We start from the raw sequence: 20,142 nt of genomic DNA on the forward strand, positions 1-20,142 counted from the left end.
TTTCTTGAAGAAGACAGACGCTCTCAGAAAATGAATTGTTTGTCACTCATTTATGAAAGCTCTACATTATTGACAATTTGGAACCAATTAGCAACTCAAATACCGTAAACAGCAGCATAATCATGACAGTAAAATATTTAAAGTGGACTGGAAAAAGAGTGCAGTCTGTAAACACTTGTTTGGGGATGCTTGTGCTTAGAACCAGATTTAATTGTGGCCACAAGTGTAATTAAAACAGGAGTAATTTAAGCAAAAAAAAAAAAAAAAAAGGAAAGTATTTAAGTAAATAAAACACTTTGAAGCCTACAAATGAGTTATCTTGGCAGGTATAAAGTGTGTGAAGGTAAACAGCTATACTATGGCTTTTGGTGAAGTAGTTTAATTTAGTGTCGTAAACTGATTAGATGTCTATAAACACCTCTGCATGCAAACACACACACACTTACACTGGTCATGGGAATTCCGGATCTTTTCACTGAGTCAGGACACTTGGCTCACCTCACCCATAAGAGTCGACTCTTTCGGCTTCCAAAGTGGGTTTATTGCCATTTTACAAAAATAATACGCGGTGTTTGTATAGCGCTGAAACTGTTTCTTGAAATCGTGCCCTGCTTTTTTAATTAACAAAATTATCTTAGACTGAATTGCAATTTATATATATTTATACGATTCAAATAATTGATAGCTCTCAAACCTCTTAAAGAATCGACTCAAACAGAGGACTCAATCATTCGCGAGTGACACATCACTAACACCCACCCAAGCAAACACTCACACACACACACACATACACACACACACACAGTGGGGAGAGAGAGCCGCATACAGAGGACGCGCTGAAAGGGAGGAGGAGGAGGAGGAGGAGGGACCACAGGTCGCTCGTTTATTTAGCATATTTCTTCACAGCGCTTCTGTCAGTGGCGCACACACTGCTCTTGTTTCAGCGCGGAGGAGGGACAAAGCTCACTCACTCGCTCTCTAATCACTCAGACAACACACTCCGAGCCTCATCTTTTATTTACACAACGGTCAGTCGGCGATAACGCCGTTTACTTTTAGCCTTTGTGGCGTAGATAATGTTTGGACCTGAGCTTTAGTTTGCCATCCGGCTCACTACACACTGCCTGTCAGCGGTCCTGTCACGCGCACGGACCATTTATTTCACAATTTTTGTAGTTGCAGCTGGAATGGAGACGATACTCTGAAGACTGATTTCTTCACCTGAGTTGCTACAGAGAGGGTGAGTTTTACCTGCTTATATATATATATATATATATATATATATATATATATATATATATATATATATATATATATATATATGATTTTAACTGTGTATCTCTGTCGTGCAATGCCAAGCTGCTGCTACTTTGGTTTCAGCACTCCAGTTGTTTCTCTCTCAGTCTTTCACAACAGTATTATTTTTATAATAATCGAAATGTAAGTCTGCTGCGAGATTAAATGACTTTCCATCTCCAAAATTCATCTCCATCTCATCCAAGATGGTCAAATGGTTTTGTTTTTAATTTATAATGAAGTCCCAGGACTGACAAATACCATCATCATTTGATCGTCTGTGAATTCATTCTAAAACAAGCTAACTTTAAAAATCCTCTGTGAATTCATTTTATTTATTTATTTTTTTTCAATTGTTAAGTGTATTTTCAATGTTTACGCTCCTAGTATTTAAAGTATTCAATTTAATGTAGGGAAATTAATGGAATAAAAAAATAAAAATAAAAAAAAACGCTTGAATCTGAAAGTACCAGATTACCTTTTTTTTTTGTTGTTGTTGTAAACATGCTGAGGGAAGTCAGTGTTGAAGCTAAAATGCCTTACACGAGGTACTGTAAAATAAGTCGTTATAAATTTTAAGATAATTTAAGACTGGTATTTTTTTCTTCCCAGAAAACTGGCTTTAATTTAATTTAATTTTCCAGTTTGAGTGTGTTTGTATTGCCGATGCATAAGTATTTTTTTTTTCCTCAGCAAAAATTCCATGGAATATTTTTTGCATTTCTCTTTATTACCAGTATGAATGTTTTCTCTCACATAGTTCAGTGTTTATGATGTTAGAGGAAGATTCGCTTAAGCGTAATTTCAGGCTGAAGAATAATCCAAACTCACTGAAGAAATATTTGAAGCCAGCGAACTAATAATGTAATTTTCGGGGTGCCTTGCTAAGCATTTTTCAATGACGACCATTCATACTTTTCAAGGTCTACTCACATCCCCCAATTTAAATCCATTTCACCTTCCTGTGGCTAGCACTCAAATCACTTTTGCACAATTACACATTACATCCCCCTCACACACACACACACACACACACACACACTCACACACACACAAACACCAGGTTCCGTTCCACATCCCGAACCCCACGCTGAAACAGCCTGCGCTGGACGGAACGCTTCAGAAACAATAAAACAAACGCCAACTCACTTTTTTTCCCCTTCTGTGTGGATAGAAAGCAGAGACTAAGGTCTCTTCTGGGTTTCCTTTCTTTCCTGATTAGACCGCTGCTTACACTACCCCAGCTTTATATGCTTGTCACGCACAAAAATTCCATGTTGGATAAATTTCCTGTTTAATTAAATGTGTATATTTTCAGAAGGATGTAGATGTGAGTATGATATAATAATCAGAAGAATTATGTACTGCCAGTGAACAAATAACTGCACACAATAAATGACAAGTCAAATTTTATTGCAGGCAAATAATAATAATAATAATAATAATAATAATAGACATAAAAAGTAACAGCTAATGTGCCAGATTATTCTTTTCCTTTATTTCTTCTCTCTTAAAAAAAAGTACATAAATCAGCTGAAATCTGTCCTTCTATCCAAAATTTAATTTTTGATAAAAAATTTCCAAAAATAACATCTCTCTTAGCAGACTGCAGTACGCTGCGATGTTTCTTGGTCCTGAAACATTCAACCTCATTTCATTCTTCATTCTTCTTTCCTCTATTTTTAAGCTCTTTCTTTGGTTCATGGTTCTTATTACTGACCCTAATAAATTGTGAATAAACTGCACAAGTTCTGGATCTGGGACTCACGAGTGTGGAGAATGCTTCATCCTGCCTGGCCTCAGCACCCCCTCTTATGAAAACACAAATTAATTCTTAAAGTCCTCTGTAGCCAAAGGTTGCTGGAATGATAAATATTTTCTTAGGAAGCGCAGCTCTTCCTGACTTTATCAGCATTCGTTTCATTTATGGGGCGGCCGGCGTTAACCCCTCCGTTTCGAGGTGAGGCTGAAGGCCTTGAACTGCAGCTTTGCTTTAAATAACCAACTGATCCTCTGCTTCTAGGCCCCAGATGGCAAATATTCTCAGCAGTAATGAGCAAAATATTTAGCTGCTACCCAACGAGTTATTCTGGAAGTCCAGTGAGAATTGACAGAGTGAATCTGATACGTCATGAGTGCTGTTGTTTTGAGTTAGCTCTGTGCCACATCATCACACACATGTGACTATTACTTTCTGTTACACGCTGCTAAATCCCAGCTTTTTGTTTTATCTAGTCATTAAATTGGGAAAAATAAAGTAGTGAACCTTTCAGATACAAAGCCTGAATTTCTTTTTACTCGGAATCTTTGCAACAAAAATAGATTATTACGGTTTAGTATTTACGTTTAAAAAAAAACGTAATTTGAAATTAATTTTTTTTATATATATATCTATTTTTTATTATTTTATTATTTATTATTATTTTTATTAACTGTATGTTTTAAATAATAGTAAACAGGTTTAGGTGAATAAATTGTTAATATTGCTTGACAGTAAAAAAAAAAAAAAACTTTCAACAAAAAGAGCTTTCAGCTCGGTATCTTTAAATGACAAAATTGTCAGATAGATCCTTATAATTTCAAGGTCTTGCTGTAATAAATTATTCAAGTAAAATTGGTAGAGCTGCACTGCATGCTTGTGGAACTTCAGGGTCTTTAGTTTCCACCTAAAGAATAGCGTCTAAGTGTTGTCTGTTGTTCCTACAATGGTATAGGAAGAAACCCGACCACAGAGAAGTGAACTTTGTTTAAACTTCTCTCTTTGATCAAAAACATTGCTTGATGTCGGTGTTAGCCCTAAAGCTATAACTGTCTGAAGTGAAATTATACTTCCTATTTTAAATCACCAATAAGAGCTTGTATTGTCGCTGTTTTTTGGGAAAATTTATTCATTTCCGATCGGCTTTGTCCATTGTTTTTTGGTAAGATTTTTTTTAAACAGTCATTTCACTGTTTTCACCTGACAACAGCAACAGAAAAAAGGGATCATTGTCATTTGTATGTAAAGAACAAAGAGGGGATTTGTGTAAAACAATTGCTAATGATGTGGAATTAGACAATCTGTGTGTGTGTGTGTGTGTGTGTGTGTGTGAACTAGCTTACAGTCCACAGAAATGGTCCTCAGCTATTATATTCCTTCATGAGCTGCCTGGGGGGTAGTGTTTAAACACACACACACACACCCATACACACACTCTTCTATAATCCTGATTTGACCTATCCTAGTCTTCCAGCATACGCCAGCTGTAAAAGTCTTTAAGATATGCATCACAGTGTAGATCTATTCTGTTTTTTTTTTTTTCTTTTCTTTTCTTTTCACACTCACATGAGCATCATATTCACATCCTGATGCGAACATTCTTTTATTCTACCATTCTTCCCAACCTCTGAAAGAAAGAGAAAAATAATACATCACAACAAAATGACACCTCTATCCGTACGTAACTGATAATGATGAGAACTGATAACGAATGGGTTTTTTTTTTAATCTCCAGCTCTCTGTCTCTATTTTGTCCTGTTTTAAAAATGCTTGCAAAGGCAATGACTGGAGAAAAAAACTTGGCTTTTATTCAATCTAAACAAATTAGTTTGCCTGTGTAAGCTTCTTTTTTTTCCATTTCCCTGGCTCCTCAGCAAGTGTACACACGGGTATGTCCCTCAGGCCAAAATAAGCAAGCCATTTTTCAACAGTCCTTGTCTGATAAAGTAATATATCACTCAGTCACTGTCCCAGCCAGATTAGAGAGTGAGCCTAGAGCAAGAGCAAGTGTATCCGAAAAGTCTGCTAATGGAGGGAACTACGTATTTTTCTTGCCTTCAGCATTTATGTCGTACCAAAAGTGCCTGCACATTTGCTAGTTTGTGTATTTGGATGAATCTTTTGTGTGGCTTTATCTAAACAGCCAGTGTGGATTGAGTTTGAAATGAACAGAAAGCCCCTCAGGACGATATGCGATGCCATTTGTTTTTCACAGCTGTACATCAGTGTGACAGTGCAACTGCAGCGTTTGGGAGTAGATCTCAAAACGAACAGCTTGAAAAGAGGATCTCAGTACGCAGAGCTGGACACTTATCTCTGTCTAATTGACTGTATCTCTGCTGTTCTCCCACTCGGAATGCACCAGATGTGTTACCTGGGAACGAGACCACCGGCTGACCGGGCAGGTCCCCCCCTGCTCTCTCTGCTCACATAAGATGGCTTCTGGGAGGTCTGCCAGCTGTCCCCGTCTTCTGCCCCACGTCTCGGGGCACTGCTCAAGGGGAGAGTGCTCTGCTGAACCGAAGCGTTCTGCTGACCCGGGGTGTGGGGGTGGGGGGGGAACGGGGTGGACGGCTACAGGCTGATGAGACAGTGAGAGGACTGAATGCAAGGGGTCGATTACAGACAGGGGATGGGGGAGGACAGGGTGGGAGTATTGCATCGAGATGATGGGAGTAGAGAGGGCTCCTGTCCACCAAAGCTGGCATGAAAGCAACCTTTCTACTTTCGGAAGCTGTCATGTGGAAAAGGGAGCCCACCATGACAGGCAGCTAGTGTTACGCGTGCACACACACACACACACACACACACACACCAGTGGCCAGGGAGGTGGCAGCCTTTGAGTTGTGCGTTTTTAATAACCGCAGCCAATAAATTTAAAAAGCTGTTCAGAGAGAGAAAGGCGATAGCTTGTTGTGAGTCTCGCATGAGGTATGTGGTGTTTTTGTTGTTTTTTTTTTTAGTTTTTGGATTTTTCAGCTAATTCCTGTTGCTTTTCCTTGGTTACGTGACAGAGTACAAAAAGGTCAGTGTAAATAATTCATTAAAGTCAAACACTCTTGAGCTGAAATATCCATAACCTCTGCCTCTCAGTATAAAGCTAGAATTAAACACAGCAGTGTTGATTTGGGTCTAAATGAGTCATGGAGTAGTAATAATGTATTTCTCTCTTCATTGACACAGAGAGAGGGAGTTGTCAGGGTTCCCATGCTCTGCTGTGCTCTAGTGTTAATGAAATCCCCCGGCAATGAGGTAAGCGTGGTGTATAAGTCATCTCAGGAGGCCATTACTGGGCCGTTATCACCCCCCACATCTGCTCCCATTAGCTGCCTAAAGAGCGGACGTGTGCGGCCTGGAGACTTTATTTATGAGAGTCGGGGTTCAAAGGCTGCAGACGAGCAAAAGCCCAGAGGCGCTGTTCAGCCAGGCAGCCATACGCAAGCCGCGAGAATATGAGTGTGAGTGTGTATATGCATCAGTGCATGTCCTATATTAGCATGATACAGCAATTGAAATCTACGGTGATAATAGTAATAAAAATCATACTTAATTTGATATTGCTAGTTATAAAGAAGTAATCCAAATATCCAGATATTTCACAGTTTTTCCAAAATAAGCTGAATAAGGATGAGCTGTTGGTGAGAATGACAAAAAGAAATTTCAGACAAAAAAAAGATATTGTAAGCACAAAAAGCATCAACATCACAATAATGCACGATTAAACAGAAACTTAATGAAATTATGTGACAGAACAAAAGGAAGCCCTGTGAAGTACTAAAAGGACACAGTGAACACATGGGTGTCTGTTGGATTTAAATAGAATATTAAGCGAGTTATTATAGTTACATTATGTCCATGCACAATGCTCTGATATGAATCTGTATGCTGAAAAATAATCCTGTGGGAAATAATATAGAATAAGCTTAGATAAGGACATGTACACAGAACTGTTTAGAGCTGTTTACTATGAGATTAGGTTGTTGTTTACAGCCTTAAATCTGAGTAAAGGTTGGTTTATAAAACTTTTTATTTGTGACACTTATTATTTTTCTTTTTTTTTTAAGAAGAAGAAGAAGAAATGAACCTTTTCAGCACATAAGGGTTCAATGAAAACATGCCTTATCATGTATGACCCTAATTCTACACATTAATACCAGATGTCTGATCTGACTTGTGTGCATGTGTGTGTGTGAGGGCCACAGCACTTTGGCATTGTGTGACGGGGTCACCATGTCCCTCTCTATAACCCGTTAAGAAATGGGACAGACCTTTAATAGTCCCAGCAGCATAGTGCCATATGTGCCTTTTTTTTTTTTTTAAATGTTCAGATTGAGGTTTAGATACAGAGAGATGGTCCTAGATAAGCACAGAAGGAGCGGACTCTAGTGCGCCATATGGTAAAGTCATGGCTTCTGATTCACCTCGTAGTTACCCAGCATGCCCTTTTAACCTTGGCGCACCACTCGTTGAGAGGAACTGCCATAGTGACTTCTTCATTTACGCAAAGTATCGACCAGGCGTTGACACACATATTTTACCATTTTAAAAAAAGACTGTTATCTGTTTATGGTATCCGGTATCTGTTCAGTGTTTAAAGGACTATTTTATGGTTTACGATTTTAATTTAGTTCCAGTTAAACCAGAGATATGAATGTGACAGGTCACAGTGATATACAGAGTAAGACTGTGTATGGAAGGTGATACCCGTGAAAAAAGGCTGCTCCGGCAGAACAGGGCTAAAGCCAGGTGAAGCGCTCTGCCCCATGCAGGGTTTGTTTTAGCTCAACTTACCCCCGTGCAGAGTGGCTGGCTTGATCTTTCTCATGCCCTGTCTCTCCGGGACAGGCGTGTACCAGGAAACACGCTGTGCAGTGCGAGAACTTTGCGAGGAAGTCAGGATACCACTGGATGTCCCTGACACCAGTTTTCCATATATGCTGACACTTCTTCTCTTTATTTACTGTTTTTGACCGCCTCTAGAGGCCCTTCCCACCTCTCTGACTTTCTCTGGGGTGAGTCAGCAGGTGTTGTGTTGTTCTAAAAAGGCCAGAGTATGAACCCCCTGTATCCTTGCGCCTGGAGAAGATGAGTCAGTGTTGATAACCAGGAATCTGAAGCAGTTTGACGCATATGGTGTAATGTGTGTGATTGGATACACAAATATACAAAAAAACAGACCTTTGCTTTAGCTAATGGTTGAATACTGTTTCTTATATACTTTCTGAAAATTAGATGTACAGTTTAACAGTGTATTTTTGTGTATAAGCTGAAAATGTATTATTTTTGTCAGTTCAGAATTGCACACAGACCCTTTTCTTTAGAGATTGCATTACACTAAGCCAGCTCCCACTATAACTGTTAAACATTAATGCATGTATTATGTATAGTTGTTATTCGCTCATGCTCACTGAAGCAGTTGTATTACTGTTTACCCATTACTGTCACATTACACTACAGATGCTGTGATTTAGTAAGAAAAAAAAACAGATTAAATTAATGAGTCACACGTGCGTGACATTACCATGCGGTCGCAAAGCCTTCGTGTGCAGTCTTGCTGAAGTATAGGCTATTATATTCCTAATTTGCATGATTTCTATCAAAACAAGCTGAATATGTGAAATGGATCTGATGCAACGTAGCCTGCTTAATGATACCTGTGCTCTTTCTTGTGCATCCTCTATGTCCAATCTCAGTAGCAGAGTGAAATAGAGAGAGGATCCTAGATCGTGTAAAAGGCGAAACAAAAAGATAACACTTATCTACAGCTTCGGAAATGATGTTGATGTTGTGCTCATGTGTCTGAGACTGAGTCTCGGTCTTCTGGCAGATCAGAGGCCACAGTAGCCTGACCAGGTCAGATCGATTATCCCTGAGGGAGTGCCTTGTGCTTGTTCAAAGCAAACGTCAGGGAACCAAATCTGTTCTGAACAATCTGTTCAGATTCGACTCACACTTTCAGTTGCTCAATAAAACTTAAGTTCCAAAGTAAGCCATAGACAGGTGAGAGGCATGTCTGGTGTTTCATATTTCCTTCTTACCAGTGATTTGTATAATTAAAAAGACACGAAAGCATTACAAAGACACGGACATGTCCATCATGACCCCCGTTCCCACCATTCCCCTCAAATATATTCCACTACCATTTTGCCATTTTGTTAGAGACCATCCAAACCTCCCACTCCTAGTTGCACAAAACAGAGGGGTACAAGAACTGCAATGTATTGACTTGTTCTTGTTCTGCCTTTACTCATCAAGCTGCTGACATATCGCGACGCCTGCGGTTTTTCTGACAGATTATGCTGTGTTATGAAAGCGAGGTGAAGCATTGTTCTCTTCTCAGTAACATAATCTTACCAGGCAGGTTCATGCAAACAACCATCTCAGTGTTGTCTGTGTGACGGAATAATAATCATGTAAAACTCAGGTGCCTTGAACAACACCGTCTGTTAGCATATTGCCATCTGTAATTTTCCGCAACTGGCAAATAAGGTCACAGACATTTCAGTTAGTATTCACAGGTATTGTGGATTTACTGTACCACAGCACATTGTTACTTTGTATGGGGCGTTGCTTCTCATTGAGCTTGTCGGCTTGTTTTGTTTCAGATGGCAAGGAGCTGAGAGAATAAGGGGGGAAAAGAGAAAAACGACTAGCCGCCCTTACTGACAGGTTAGATTTACTACTGTACATGCATCTCCCATATTTTCCCATAAATTTGCTCTTTATTGTCTGCAAATGTTCTTGAAATTTACTATTTATATTTTGTTTGATACATTTTGCTGTCAGGGGCTTGATATATCAGCTTTCACTTATTACGGCATGTAAGTATTTCATATTTCAGCTGCACGTTTATGAGATTTAGTCAAAAATAAATGGAATTAATATGAATGTGTGAAGTGAATTAAGATTTTGCCATCTTTTTTCTAGTGCAGCTGTTTCAAGGATAAGTGATGGCTGCTTACGGACAGACACAGTACAGCCCTGCGATCCAGCCTGCAGGCCCATACACACACTACACACATCACACCCAGGGCTACAGTGTGCCACCCTACAGTGAGTACAGTGGCATGAATGCATTCACAAATCACATACTGAGTTTGAACTGAGCTCCTACATTTGCTGTAAGGCTAGCAATGCTATGCAGACCTGAATAAGCTCTTAAAATGAATTTTTTTAGATAAATAAATGTTATGGTCTAGACTTTCTGCTTCTAGAAACTCAGATGTACTGTTTGACTGAAAAAAAGAAAAAGAAAAAAAACAACTCTTTGGAATATTCTTGACATTTTGAGCTCTACGTAATAAAAGCTAAAAGAGAGTGCTGCTTCTCTTTTTATCTGCCAGGGCTGTTTAGTAAATTATATGAAACACTGGAAATTTTATTGCCTTTGGCTTTGAGGTACTCAACTCTCTTTTGTATTTTAAAAAAATAAGTGTTTTCCTCTCTTTCTCTGTCTTTGTCCAGATATTAAAACAGAAGACGGCTTGAGTCATTCGCCAGGACAAAGCAGTCTGCTTGGCTACACATCCAACTTCAGCGGAACACCTCCTAGCCAAGCCCTTTACAGTTACTCCACACACGGTCAGTCGTCCAGTCAGCTCTTATTTTTTCTGCTGTGAGTGTGTGAGTTCGTCTGACCTCTGCGTGTTGCTCCAGGATAATTAACAAGACCCCTTGTGACTCCGCCCCCACACACACACATATGTATTCGCCCACACTGTATTTCTTGGCTGATAAAAGCTGTTTGATAGGTGGTTTGTGAATTCCGAGCCCACCCCCACACACACTTTTCCAGGTGCTGGCTATGGCCCATCCTGGCCCCTCTCTCTGTCTGTCTGTCTGCTCTCTCTCTCTCTCTCTCTCTCTCTTTCTCTCTCTGCCCCTCACCACACCTGTTCTCCATTAGCTGCGGTCTGGGGCCCTGGCGTCAGCCGTCTCTCTCCTCTCTTGGGGGTCAAGCCCTTCTGCTGCTCCCCATCACAACACACACCCCGTTGGTGGAGTGTTTGCATGGATGTGAGTGGCACAGGCCACCAGCACCACCCCAACACCCCCGTATCCTTTGTCCTTTCAGTCCACGGACACCCATTGCCTGCCTCAACCCAGCACATTTTATGGCTGCAATTACACCATGAAATTGACCTCTCTCTGCTAAGGTGAAAGTTGAAGTGGTATTAGGATGTTTTCATTCCTTAAGAGCTACTTAAATTGAAGATAAGGATAGTGAAGGTGAAAGAGAAGGCATGTTTATTGTTATGTTCAGGTTTGTATGGTGCACAGTTTAAAAGGTGATTAAAGAATAAGCAGAACTTAATTGATATTGTTCTGATGGATTTAGGTTATGGTTCTTAGAGGGTCCAATCCACTACAGTACTCTAGCGTCTCATGTAATAGATATGTTTCTAATAGATCTGGTCATGGTAGTTTTGTGTGACTTATAGGAAAATTTTAACAGGAGACCTGATATAGCTTAAAATAAATAACCCATCTGTGCATGTCAAAGGTCCCTGCATTTCACTGCAGGAAAATCAGAAACATGGCTCTCAGTCCCCCACCTTTCCCCTTTTGAAGGCTTTTGTTTGCTTCCTATGAGATTTGTCCAAGCACAGCCATTCATCTAAAGAAAGTCTGAAAAAAGGGGAATGAGTGAGGAAAGGAGTGGGGGGACTATAGCAGACTTCACTTTCTACTGATAGCAGTGATGGATACTCTCTCACTCAACTCACTTTTTCTTACCTCTTTGGATTTTTTAGTCATAACTTAACCAAGGCCTTATAAATGCCTTTGTTTTAGTAATCCCCATGCAGTCATGCTGGTGTCTCTGTCTTTTGCATTTCTGGTGCATCTCTTTGTTTGTGTTGGAGCTAGGAGCCGGGGGGGAAAGTAGAATGAATTTCATACCACAGGCAGTTTTGAATGGTGTCCTAAAGGCTGGCTGTGTGCTCCTTTTCCAGGTGGCAGTATTTCATCTGGAATTTTCCAAGGATCGAATGCCATCACAGGCTCAACGCCATTTAGTCCTACACAGCAGGTGAGTGGCTCAAGTAAGGAAGCACACCACTTGCAGCATCAGGCTGCATGAAAACAGAATTACTGTGAAACTGTAACCCATGAACCACACTTATTATACAGAATTTCTAATTACAAAATTAAAATAAACCAAACACATGTGTTTTAATACTGTAACAAAGGCATTTTACTGTAATTTACTCTTGTTTTTATTAGGATTTTACAGCATATTCCACTTATGGCCAAAGCCAGTACTCACCATACTATAATACACACTACAACAACCCCTACCTCACAAGCAGTAACATCAGTCCATCAACCATTGGCACGGCAATTCCCTATCAGCATCCAGAACATCCTACTGTAACAACCAGTCACAGCCCAGAGTCCCATCCAGGTAAAGACAAACAGCACAGAAATGAACAACGTGTTAAGTATACTGCATTGTTATTATATCAGAATGAGATCTTCTTGGCAATAAAAAAATGTTGGTGTGTAACAGGGGAGTATCACGCGCCCCCTAGCCCTCCAACCCCAGGAAAGGAGCAGGAAGGAGGTCCAGCCAGACGCGGCTCGGATGGAAAGCTGCGGGGAAGGAAGAGGGCCAATGACCCCGCACCCCCACTGGACTCAGAAATCGAGGTACACAGGCTGCTCTGTGGTCTCACTCACACTAGTCAAGCTATCATGATATATCTGTCTAATAAACAAGCCACAAATGGTTTTCATCATAGAAAACAGAGTAGCATTGTAGTATTCACTGTGTAGTGCTCAGGAGAGAGATTTTGCTTCAGGACCAGTTGTCAACAAGGAGTGAACTAAAGTGTTGACTTGTATTTTTAGTGTCTATAAAACAAGATGAAAGTTGTTGTTTTGCCATAATCACATAGTCAGCCCACAGATACTATTTGCATTTCTTTACTGTTTAATGTTGTGTGTTTGTGTGTGTGTGTGTGTGTGTGTGTGTGCACCCGCAGAGAGTGTTTATTTGGGACCTGGATGAAACCATCATCATTTTCCACTCACTTCTCACCGGCTCTTTTTCCACACGCTTCGGCAAGGTACAAACCTGTTCTATTACTTTAGCTCTGACTAATGGAATGTCCCTCCTTCAGTTCTTTGACAGTAATTAGTTGTTTTATTGTACTGCACAAGAGGACCTATTGTACTACATGTTCAGTTTGTGCACAGTAATCATGTTTGTGTAGTACTTTTCTAACTGTGAGCTATAAACTGTAAAGAATAAATAATAAATAAATAATAATAATCCTTGGATCTGAATTGTAGAGGAACAGGTTTGTTATGTCTAATGAGAAAATTCTTGCTGCCAGACAGAGCGCTATGATTGTTTAAGCTCAGTTCATAAAAGGAACTGGATGTCCTGTTTAATACGAATGTTATTCATCGGTTGAAAAGTATAGAACTTCTCTGGAAATTCAAAGTTATAAAAGCTGTCACAGTAAACAAGTGTTTGGCCTGGGTTTTGCCTGTGGTGAGGCCAGAGCTACAGGGCAGAAAGCCAATCTACGTGTTGAAAGAACCTCATTTTAATGCATTTTTGAGGCTGAGGTGAACTGTAGAGCACGGCAGGATTTTAACTTTCTCATTAGAGCCGTTTTGGCATCTCATTCATCATCAAGCACCATATACGGTCTTTTAATGTGCAAATTTTAGTGGAGGCCAAGATTTTTTTTTTCTTTCTAACTGACTCCCCCCTAAATAAACGAAAAACAGTAGCTTCCAGCTCTTTTTTTTTTTCATTATACTGTAGTTATGAAGCAGGGTATCTTTTATTTTAAAAAAAACAGTCAATAACACCCTACGATAATTTGATTTTAAAAGTAGGTAATTATTCTAATTAAAGGAGGCACTGCCTTCTCTATGGCCCCAACCCGAACCTCTGTCACCCACACCCCCTTGCTTGAACTTTGTGTGGGTGGGGAGGTAGGGATGGATCCTGTCTTTCTTCCTTTGTGTTAATCTGACACTTACCTCTGGCTGACACCTGCGGCTTGATTAACTGCCAAATGTAAAGCACCAGTTAACTACCTGCCCTGGCCTGGCACCAAGCTACATAATTACTCAGCTAGTGTCAGCACGCACCCTGAGCTAAACTGTGAAGTTAACATTAGCAGCTGCACATAGTATGTAGTGTGTGTCTGTCTGTCTGTCTGTCTGTGTCTGTGTGAGAGAGACATACTGACTAAACCATGGCATTTCCAAGTGATTGACATGAATGCGGACGAACTGGGGCAAAGAAAGAAACCTGTTTTGCCATGCTCCCGATAGTTCTGTATAAACAGAGAACACAGTTCATGCTACTAATGAACTTCTTTTGACAATTTGAGCAGTATAATTACAATGAGCTGCCTCATGTCATGTTTTAGGACTCAGCTAAAGCTGTGTCTCTGGGGCTGTGGATGGAGGAGATGATCTTCAACTTGGCAGACTCACGACTCTTCTTCAATGACCTGGAGGTGAGGAAAAACCCTAAGCCTTTGTATGGCAGTTATCGCATATATTATTACACAGAGTGTAATTGAATGCATAAGTTTGTATCCCCCATTGTTGCTGGGGAAATGGGAGGGGGGTTGAAAAATAAACATCTTGAAGAATGGGTTGATACAAAAATAATGGGAAGACAAAATACTTTCCAGGAAAGACATGAAAAGTTTCAGTCTGGCAGAATCAAATAAAAGGAAGTTGAGAGATTTCAAAGTTGCTTGAAGGAAAGAGATTGAAGGTAGATACAAAAATGGATTTCTCACCTGTTATAATGAAGGAACAAAAGCTCAACAAAGATCCAGTTATTTTAAACAAATAGCTTTGTCTTTTTTTCTATTTCGTCCTTAGGGTGTGTAAACGTTTGCAGTCCATTATACCATGACGTTTGATATGACAGTGCAGAAAGTGTAATTAGAAAACATCCTGTAATTATGACACTCTGGGGATTTTTTAAGTGTGAATGTTTTGATGAATTAATTACCACAGTGAAAATCCCGATTTAAATGTAATGCACATAAACCCGAGAGACCCACATATAGCATTGTGAGGACCCTGGAGACAACGTCTGTACTTTTTTCCTCTCTTTTTATCTGTTTTGAAGCATTCCTCTGCCTTGGCAGAAGACAAAGAAGGGGATTAAATTCTGCTTTTGGAGGAGGAGCCCAAACTTTGAGGTGTTAATTATGGGTGTGTGGCCAACTCTGAAAGGAAAATTTGTCCTGGGGAGGAGCAACAGATTATAGTGGGGCAGGGGTGGGGGAGAGAGAGAGCACACAATTATTTCGTCAACAGGTTTTAATGACACCCTTGTGCCCTTTTTTAGGGGGTTGGTCCCTCAAAGAGCATTCACCTCTACTCACAAGCCATTTTTCACTGGTCAGACACACCTATTTGATTTATCTCATCTCCATTCACCTCTGGCAGCCTGGGAAGAGAAAAAGCCTGGGAAGAGGAAAAAATGTTCTGATTGATGTATTAGCTCTTTTGTTCTTGGCTCGAAACTATGTCTTTTCTGCTGAAATAATTAACCCCAACTGCTACTTAAAGTATTATGGACTATAATGAATATTGCATTTATTACATTAAGTCTTTTTTTGGGGGGGGGGTGGTAAGACCTGTTCAGTAGATCAAGGATTTGTGGTGAGAGAGAGAGAGAGAGAGAGAGAGAAAGAGAGAGAGAGAGAGAGTGGATGCGTGTGTGTGCAGTGTCTGAGGAGGTCTGCAGAGATATGAGTGCATTATGAGGTAGTGTCGGCCTTCAGACCAACTGAAATATGAGAACAGCAAGAGTAAGAAAGAGTGCTTGTGTGTGTTTGTGAGAGAAAGAGAGAGATAAGAGTGACAAGTCATCTTGACAATATTTTTTTGCTATTGGCAATGCAGTATTACTCAAGAATATGGCTAATCTGCATTGTTGATTAAGACTTGTCAGGTTAAGAAGGTATGTTGCTGTCATCTTCAGGAAGTCTCCCGATTTGATCCCCTGTTGGAGGCGCCTGAATGTCTTGGGTCTTAGCAGCTATATATATATATATATATATATATATATATATATATATATATATATATATATATATATATATATATATATATATATTCCTGACTTACTCTATCATTCCCCAAGGCTCTATAGAGGGCAAACCTGCCCATACACAGTACCCCCCTGCCCGGCTGAAACACATCTACCACTCTAACATATCCACTTTCCTTTAATTTCACAGGAATGTGACCAAGTTCATATCGATGATGTGGCCTCAGATGACAACGGACAGGACTTGAGGTATGGTGGTTCCCCTCATAATGCTGGTATAGTCTCACAGGGAGACTGCCGTGGAGTATATTAGGATCTCCAATAAAATAAATGATATACCCCATAAAAACTGCCAGCTTTTTTTTCATGCTGCATACCATTGCCATATTAGGAATTATACCTATTGTTTTTTAACATACTTTGGAAGCAATCCCTGTTTCCTATTGCTGATATGCATTTTTTGTCATGTCAGCCAAAGTGGTCTATTTAACCCTTTAATCTTCTCTTACTCATCTTCTTCTGCTCTTATTTATCTTTACACACATTATTTAGTAACTATAGTTAAAAGAATAGGAAAGTTTCATAGTAAAGTGACGAATGTAAAAACAATGAAGTAAGAAGTTAATTCAGACATTGACTGTGTATTTGGTTAATTTTGTTTGTTTAATTTTATTATTTTCATTTGTTTTAGAATAACTCAGCCCTCATAGGACTCTCATAGGACGAATCCTATATGAATCATTTAGACTTTTTTTTCCTGCTTATGAAACATGAACGGGTTTCCAACCATTTTCTTCAACCTCGATAGTAAATCAAGTAGTAGGATAACCATGCTGTTGGTCTAAAACCACAAAGTGAACTTTTAGAAGGAATCTTAAGTTGCACCGGTTCTGGCAAACCTTTCACATGTTTTTTTTTTCTGTATTTCTTCTTGTGTATATGTATGTAGCACATATAACTTTGGAACAGACGGCTTCCAGAGTCCAGCCGGAGGCAGTGCTCTGTGCTTAGGCTCAGGGGTCCATGGCGGCGTCGACTGGATGAGGAAACTGGCCTTCCGCTACCGGCGAGTAAAAGAGATCTACAACACGTTCAAGAATAATGTAGGAGGTAAATAAACTCTACAACGTAAGCAAGAATTAATAACTTTAGAGCTGTCAACAGCATTAAAGCTCATTGTTTGTGTGCCACAGTGTTAGAATTTCACTTGATTATTGTGGGTTTTGATTGGCAGGTTTGCTGGGGAGTCCAAAGCGAGAGGAATGGCTTCAGCTGAGGCGAGAAATGGAGGTTTTGACTGATCTGTGGCTTACGCAGGCTCTAAAGGCTCTAGCTCTTATTAACTCCAGGTGAGAAGCACTCACCAAGAAAATAAATGGCAGCATTTTCAAGCACTCTATTTTTATACACATTGCTAAAATAGTCCAAAGATTAAGTTAAGCTAGCCATGTACATTTGATTTTGAATGAAGTCTTCCTTTAATGCTTGGAATGACTTATGTTTGACACTTGACACTAGATTGCCTTCTGCTCTCTTCTAATTCAGAAACTATAATTGTATAGTTGCTGAATTAATGAACACTGTCATCTCTGCTTCCTCTTTCTCTCAGACCAAACTGTGTGAACGTGATGGTCACCACCACTCAGCTGATCCCAGCTCTTTCCAAAGTGCTGCTCTATGGTTTGGGAGGAGCTTTTCCCATCGAAAACATTTACAGTGCCACCAAAACTGGTATGTGCCCTTTTGCTAAACTAACAGGAAACACCTTTGGATAAACATGAACTGAGACAGAAATGTGAGCTTGCGCTGTGCATCATTTTGTTCAGGTAAAGAGAGCTGTTTTGAGAGGGTGACTCAGAGGTTCGGGAGGCGAGCCGTGTATGTGGTAATCGGAGATGGAGTAGAAGAGGAAACTGTGGCAAAGAAGGCAAGATTCAGAAAACCTAATACTATTTCCATTTCGTCATTGATCGTACTTGAAGAAATCCTAATTCCAAGATATTTGAACATTCTCTGCATTTAATGCTGTTTTGGAACAGATTCCGGTCAGCAGAATCCATTATTATATAAGACTCAAGTCTTCTATGAACACTCAACTAACCACTAACTTGTCACAAAGAAAACCTTTTTAATATTTAAACCACTAGTATTTTTCTCTTTTGTGCTTCGGATAAAATGTAAACTGTTGCGTAGAGAGGAAAAGAAGTAATGAATCTGGACTTTCCATTAAAGTCTAAAGTTATTCATAGCTATGCAGTTTTCATTCATTCATTAAGATGGATACCTCGTATTGTTATGTGAGCATTAACTCTATCCCTAATTTCTTACAGAAAAACATGCCATTCTGGAGGGTAACATGCAGAGCAGACCTGGAGGCACTGAGTCATGCACTAGAGTTGGACTACCTCTAGAGGGCAGAAACTTGAACACAAATCTCTCATTTGAATTGGTTAGCTGTAATCACGTGGCCAAGCCAAGAACTGCAGGACCAATCAGCCAGGAGTTACAAACATACAGAAAACCTGTTTCTTCCGAATCAGTTTAGAAAACACTTTTCTTTTCCCTTTTTACTTCTGTTTGTGACAGCAGTTTTATACAATGGCACATTGCACTGGAGACAATAATAATCATTTTAAGACCAGAGTGCTTTAAAGGACCAAAAAAGTTTGTGCTTATTGATATGAGACAACATGACTTCAGGACAAATTTTTATGTATCATGTGCGACGCGAAAGGTAAGGTTTTGGATTTAAAAAAAAAACAAAATGTGCAAATATTTATGTTTTCTATGAATTCACAAGCAGCTGCTGTTGTTTGTCGTAGAGGAGACTTCTTCATATCTCACTCAGAGACTTATTCTGCATCGACGCTTTATGAGGAAAAATGATACGCTCTTTATTTTTCCTCTAAGTACTATTAAAATATCAACTTTTTTTTTTTTTTACAACTGTGAAATACAATAAAATTCTTTTTAAACAAATAAAGCACAATTGGGGGAATTATCTGTATGACTGAAAATCAGTTGGGAAATATGTAGATATAACAGTTTTAATTTGTAAGTTTTCCTGATCATTTCTATCAATAATGCAATAATGTGTTGATTATGTTACTGATTCAGATACTGATCCAATCTTTTAGGTAAACCAACTTTTAGGTAAAAAGAAAAATTAAAGAAATGTTTATGAATCTGTGTGATAGTCCACTCAATTTATTTCTTTCTCTAAAATACTATATACTATTTAATAACACGTTTAAAAAAAAAAAAAAAAAAAAAAGCCAGTGCAAGATAACATTATAACTAATTCCAACAATAGCCAAAGTACAAAGCTGAATCTATTGAGAAAGGTGACAATCATCTACGTAACTTATAAATATTTTTGTGAGGTGATTTCTTAAGCACTAGAAAATATCTCCTTCATTCCTCTTCACTATGTGCCTGGACCACGGTGATCTGTAATATTTGTTACTGGATGTACATTTGATTTTTTTTCTCTTTCTGTCAACGTTACTGAAGTTTATATGTTTGTTTCTTTCCTGTATGGAATCTGTACGGTTGTCTTTTGAATTGCATGTGCCTTTTACACTGCCTGTCCTCCTAGCTATTATTTGTATATATGGTTTTATTGTTGATTTGTTGTTGGGTCAATATGATAGAACAATAAAAAAAATAAATAAATTAATTGCATTAAACCAATGGACTAATGTGTCATCTAATGTAACTGCAGACCGATGCAAGACAATGAGTAAAGGATTTTTTTGAACTTTAAGAATATTTTTCTGATGGAAATTTATCTATAGCATTTTTAACAGTAACACAAAGCAGCTTTACAAAATTTCTGATTTATTTGCCAAATCTATTTGGATGTACAGGGAAGAAACACAAGTGTATACAAAATGTTTAACTCGATCCACTGCAGTCAGTGAAAAGGAAAAATACCTGCTCTGTTTCATATCTAGTTAAACAAATTCCAAGCGCCTTGAAGGTCTTTGTTACTGTCATAAAAGGTGTTTTTAAATGTAATCAAATTAGTACAAGTCTCACT

General features: G+C 39.1%; 1 protein-coding gene across 2 annotated transcripts; it reads left to right on the forward strand.

Annotated features, from left to right (window-relative positions):
- Window positions 1-867: 867 nt before the first annotated feature.
- eya2 (EYA transcriptional coactivator and phosphatase 2) lies at window positions 868-19,427 on the forward strand. Of its 2 annotated transcripts, none has more exons than XM_058403963.1 (16): window positions 868-1,240; window positions 9,661-9,724; window positions 9,842-9,876; window positions 9,988-10,108; window positions 10,520-10,636; window positions 12,010-12,086; window positions 12,281-12,461; window positions 12,567-12,706; window positions 13,042-13,125; window positions 14,452-14,541; window positions 16,291-16,349; window positions 17,050-17,210; window positions 17,335-17,449; window positions 17,710-17,831; window positions 17,927-18,027; window positions 18,431-19,427. In XM_058403963.1, the coding sequence occupies exons 4-16, from the start codon at window positions 10,006-10,008 to the stop codon at window positions 18,509-18,511; spliced, it is 1,431 nt and encodes a 476-aa protein (XP_058259946.1). In that variant the 5' UTR covers window positions 868-1,240; window positions 9,661-9,724; window positions 9,842-9,876; window positions 9,988-10,005; the 3' UTR covers window positions 18,512-19,427. The 2 variants fall into 2 exon arrangements, with proteins under 2 accessions (XP_058259946.1, XP_058259945.1); XM_058403962.1 differs by having other exon boundaries at window positions 870-1,240; window positions 9,983-10,108.
- Window positions 19,428-20,142: the final 715 nt, after the last annotated feature.

The sequence above is a fragment of the Hemibagrus wyckioides genome, linkage group LG11, assembly GCF_019097595.1.
Source record: "Hemibagrus wyckioides isolate EC202008001 linkage group LG11, SWU_Hwy_1.0, whole genome shotgun sequence".
NCBI lineage: Eukaryota > Metazoa > Chordata > Actinopteri > Siluriformes > Bagridae > Hemibagrus > Hemibagrus wyckioides.

What these genes read in the sequence shown, in the direction of transcription:
- eya2 (XM_058403963.1), top strand. Translation starts at nt 10,006, where the DNA reads ATGGCTGCTTACGGACAGACACAGTACAGCCCTGCGATCCAGCCTGCA. An exon ending in CATTTAGTCCTACACAGCAG is followed by an intron (nt 12,087 to 12,280) that starts GTGAGTGGCTCA and finishes TGTTTTTATTAG; the next exon opens with GATTTTACAGCATATTCCAC. An exon ending in CACTGGACTCAGAAATCGAG is followed by an intron (nt 12,707 to 13,041) that starts GTACACAGGCTG and finishes GTGCACCCGCAG; the next exon opens with AGAGTGTTTATTTGGGACCT.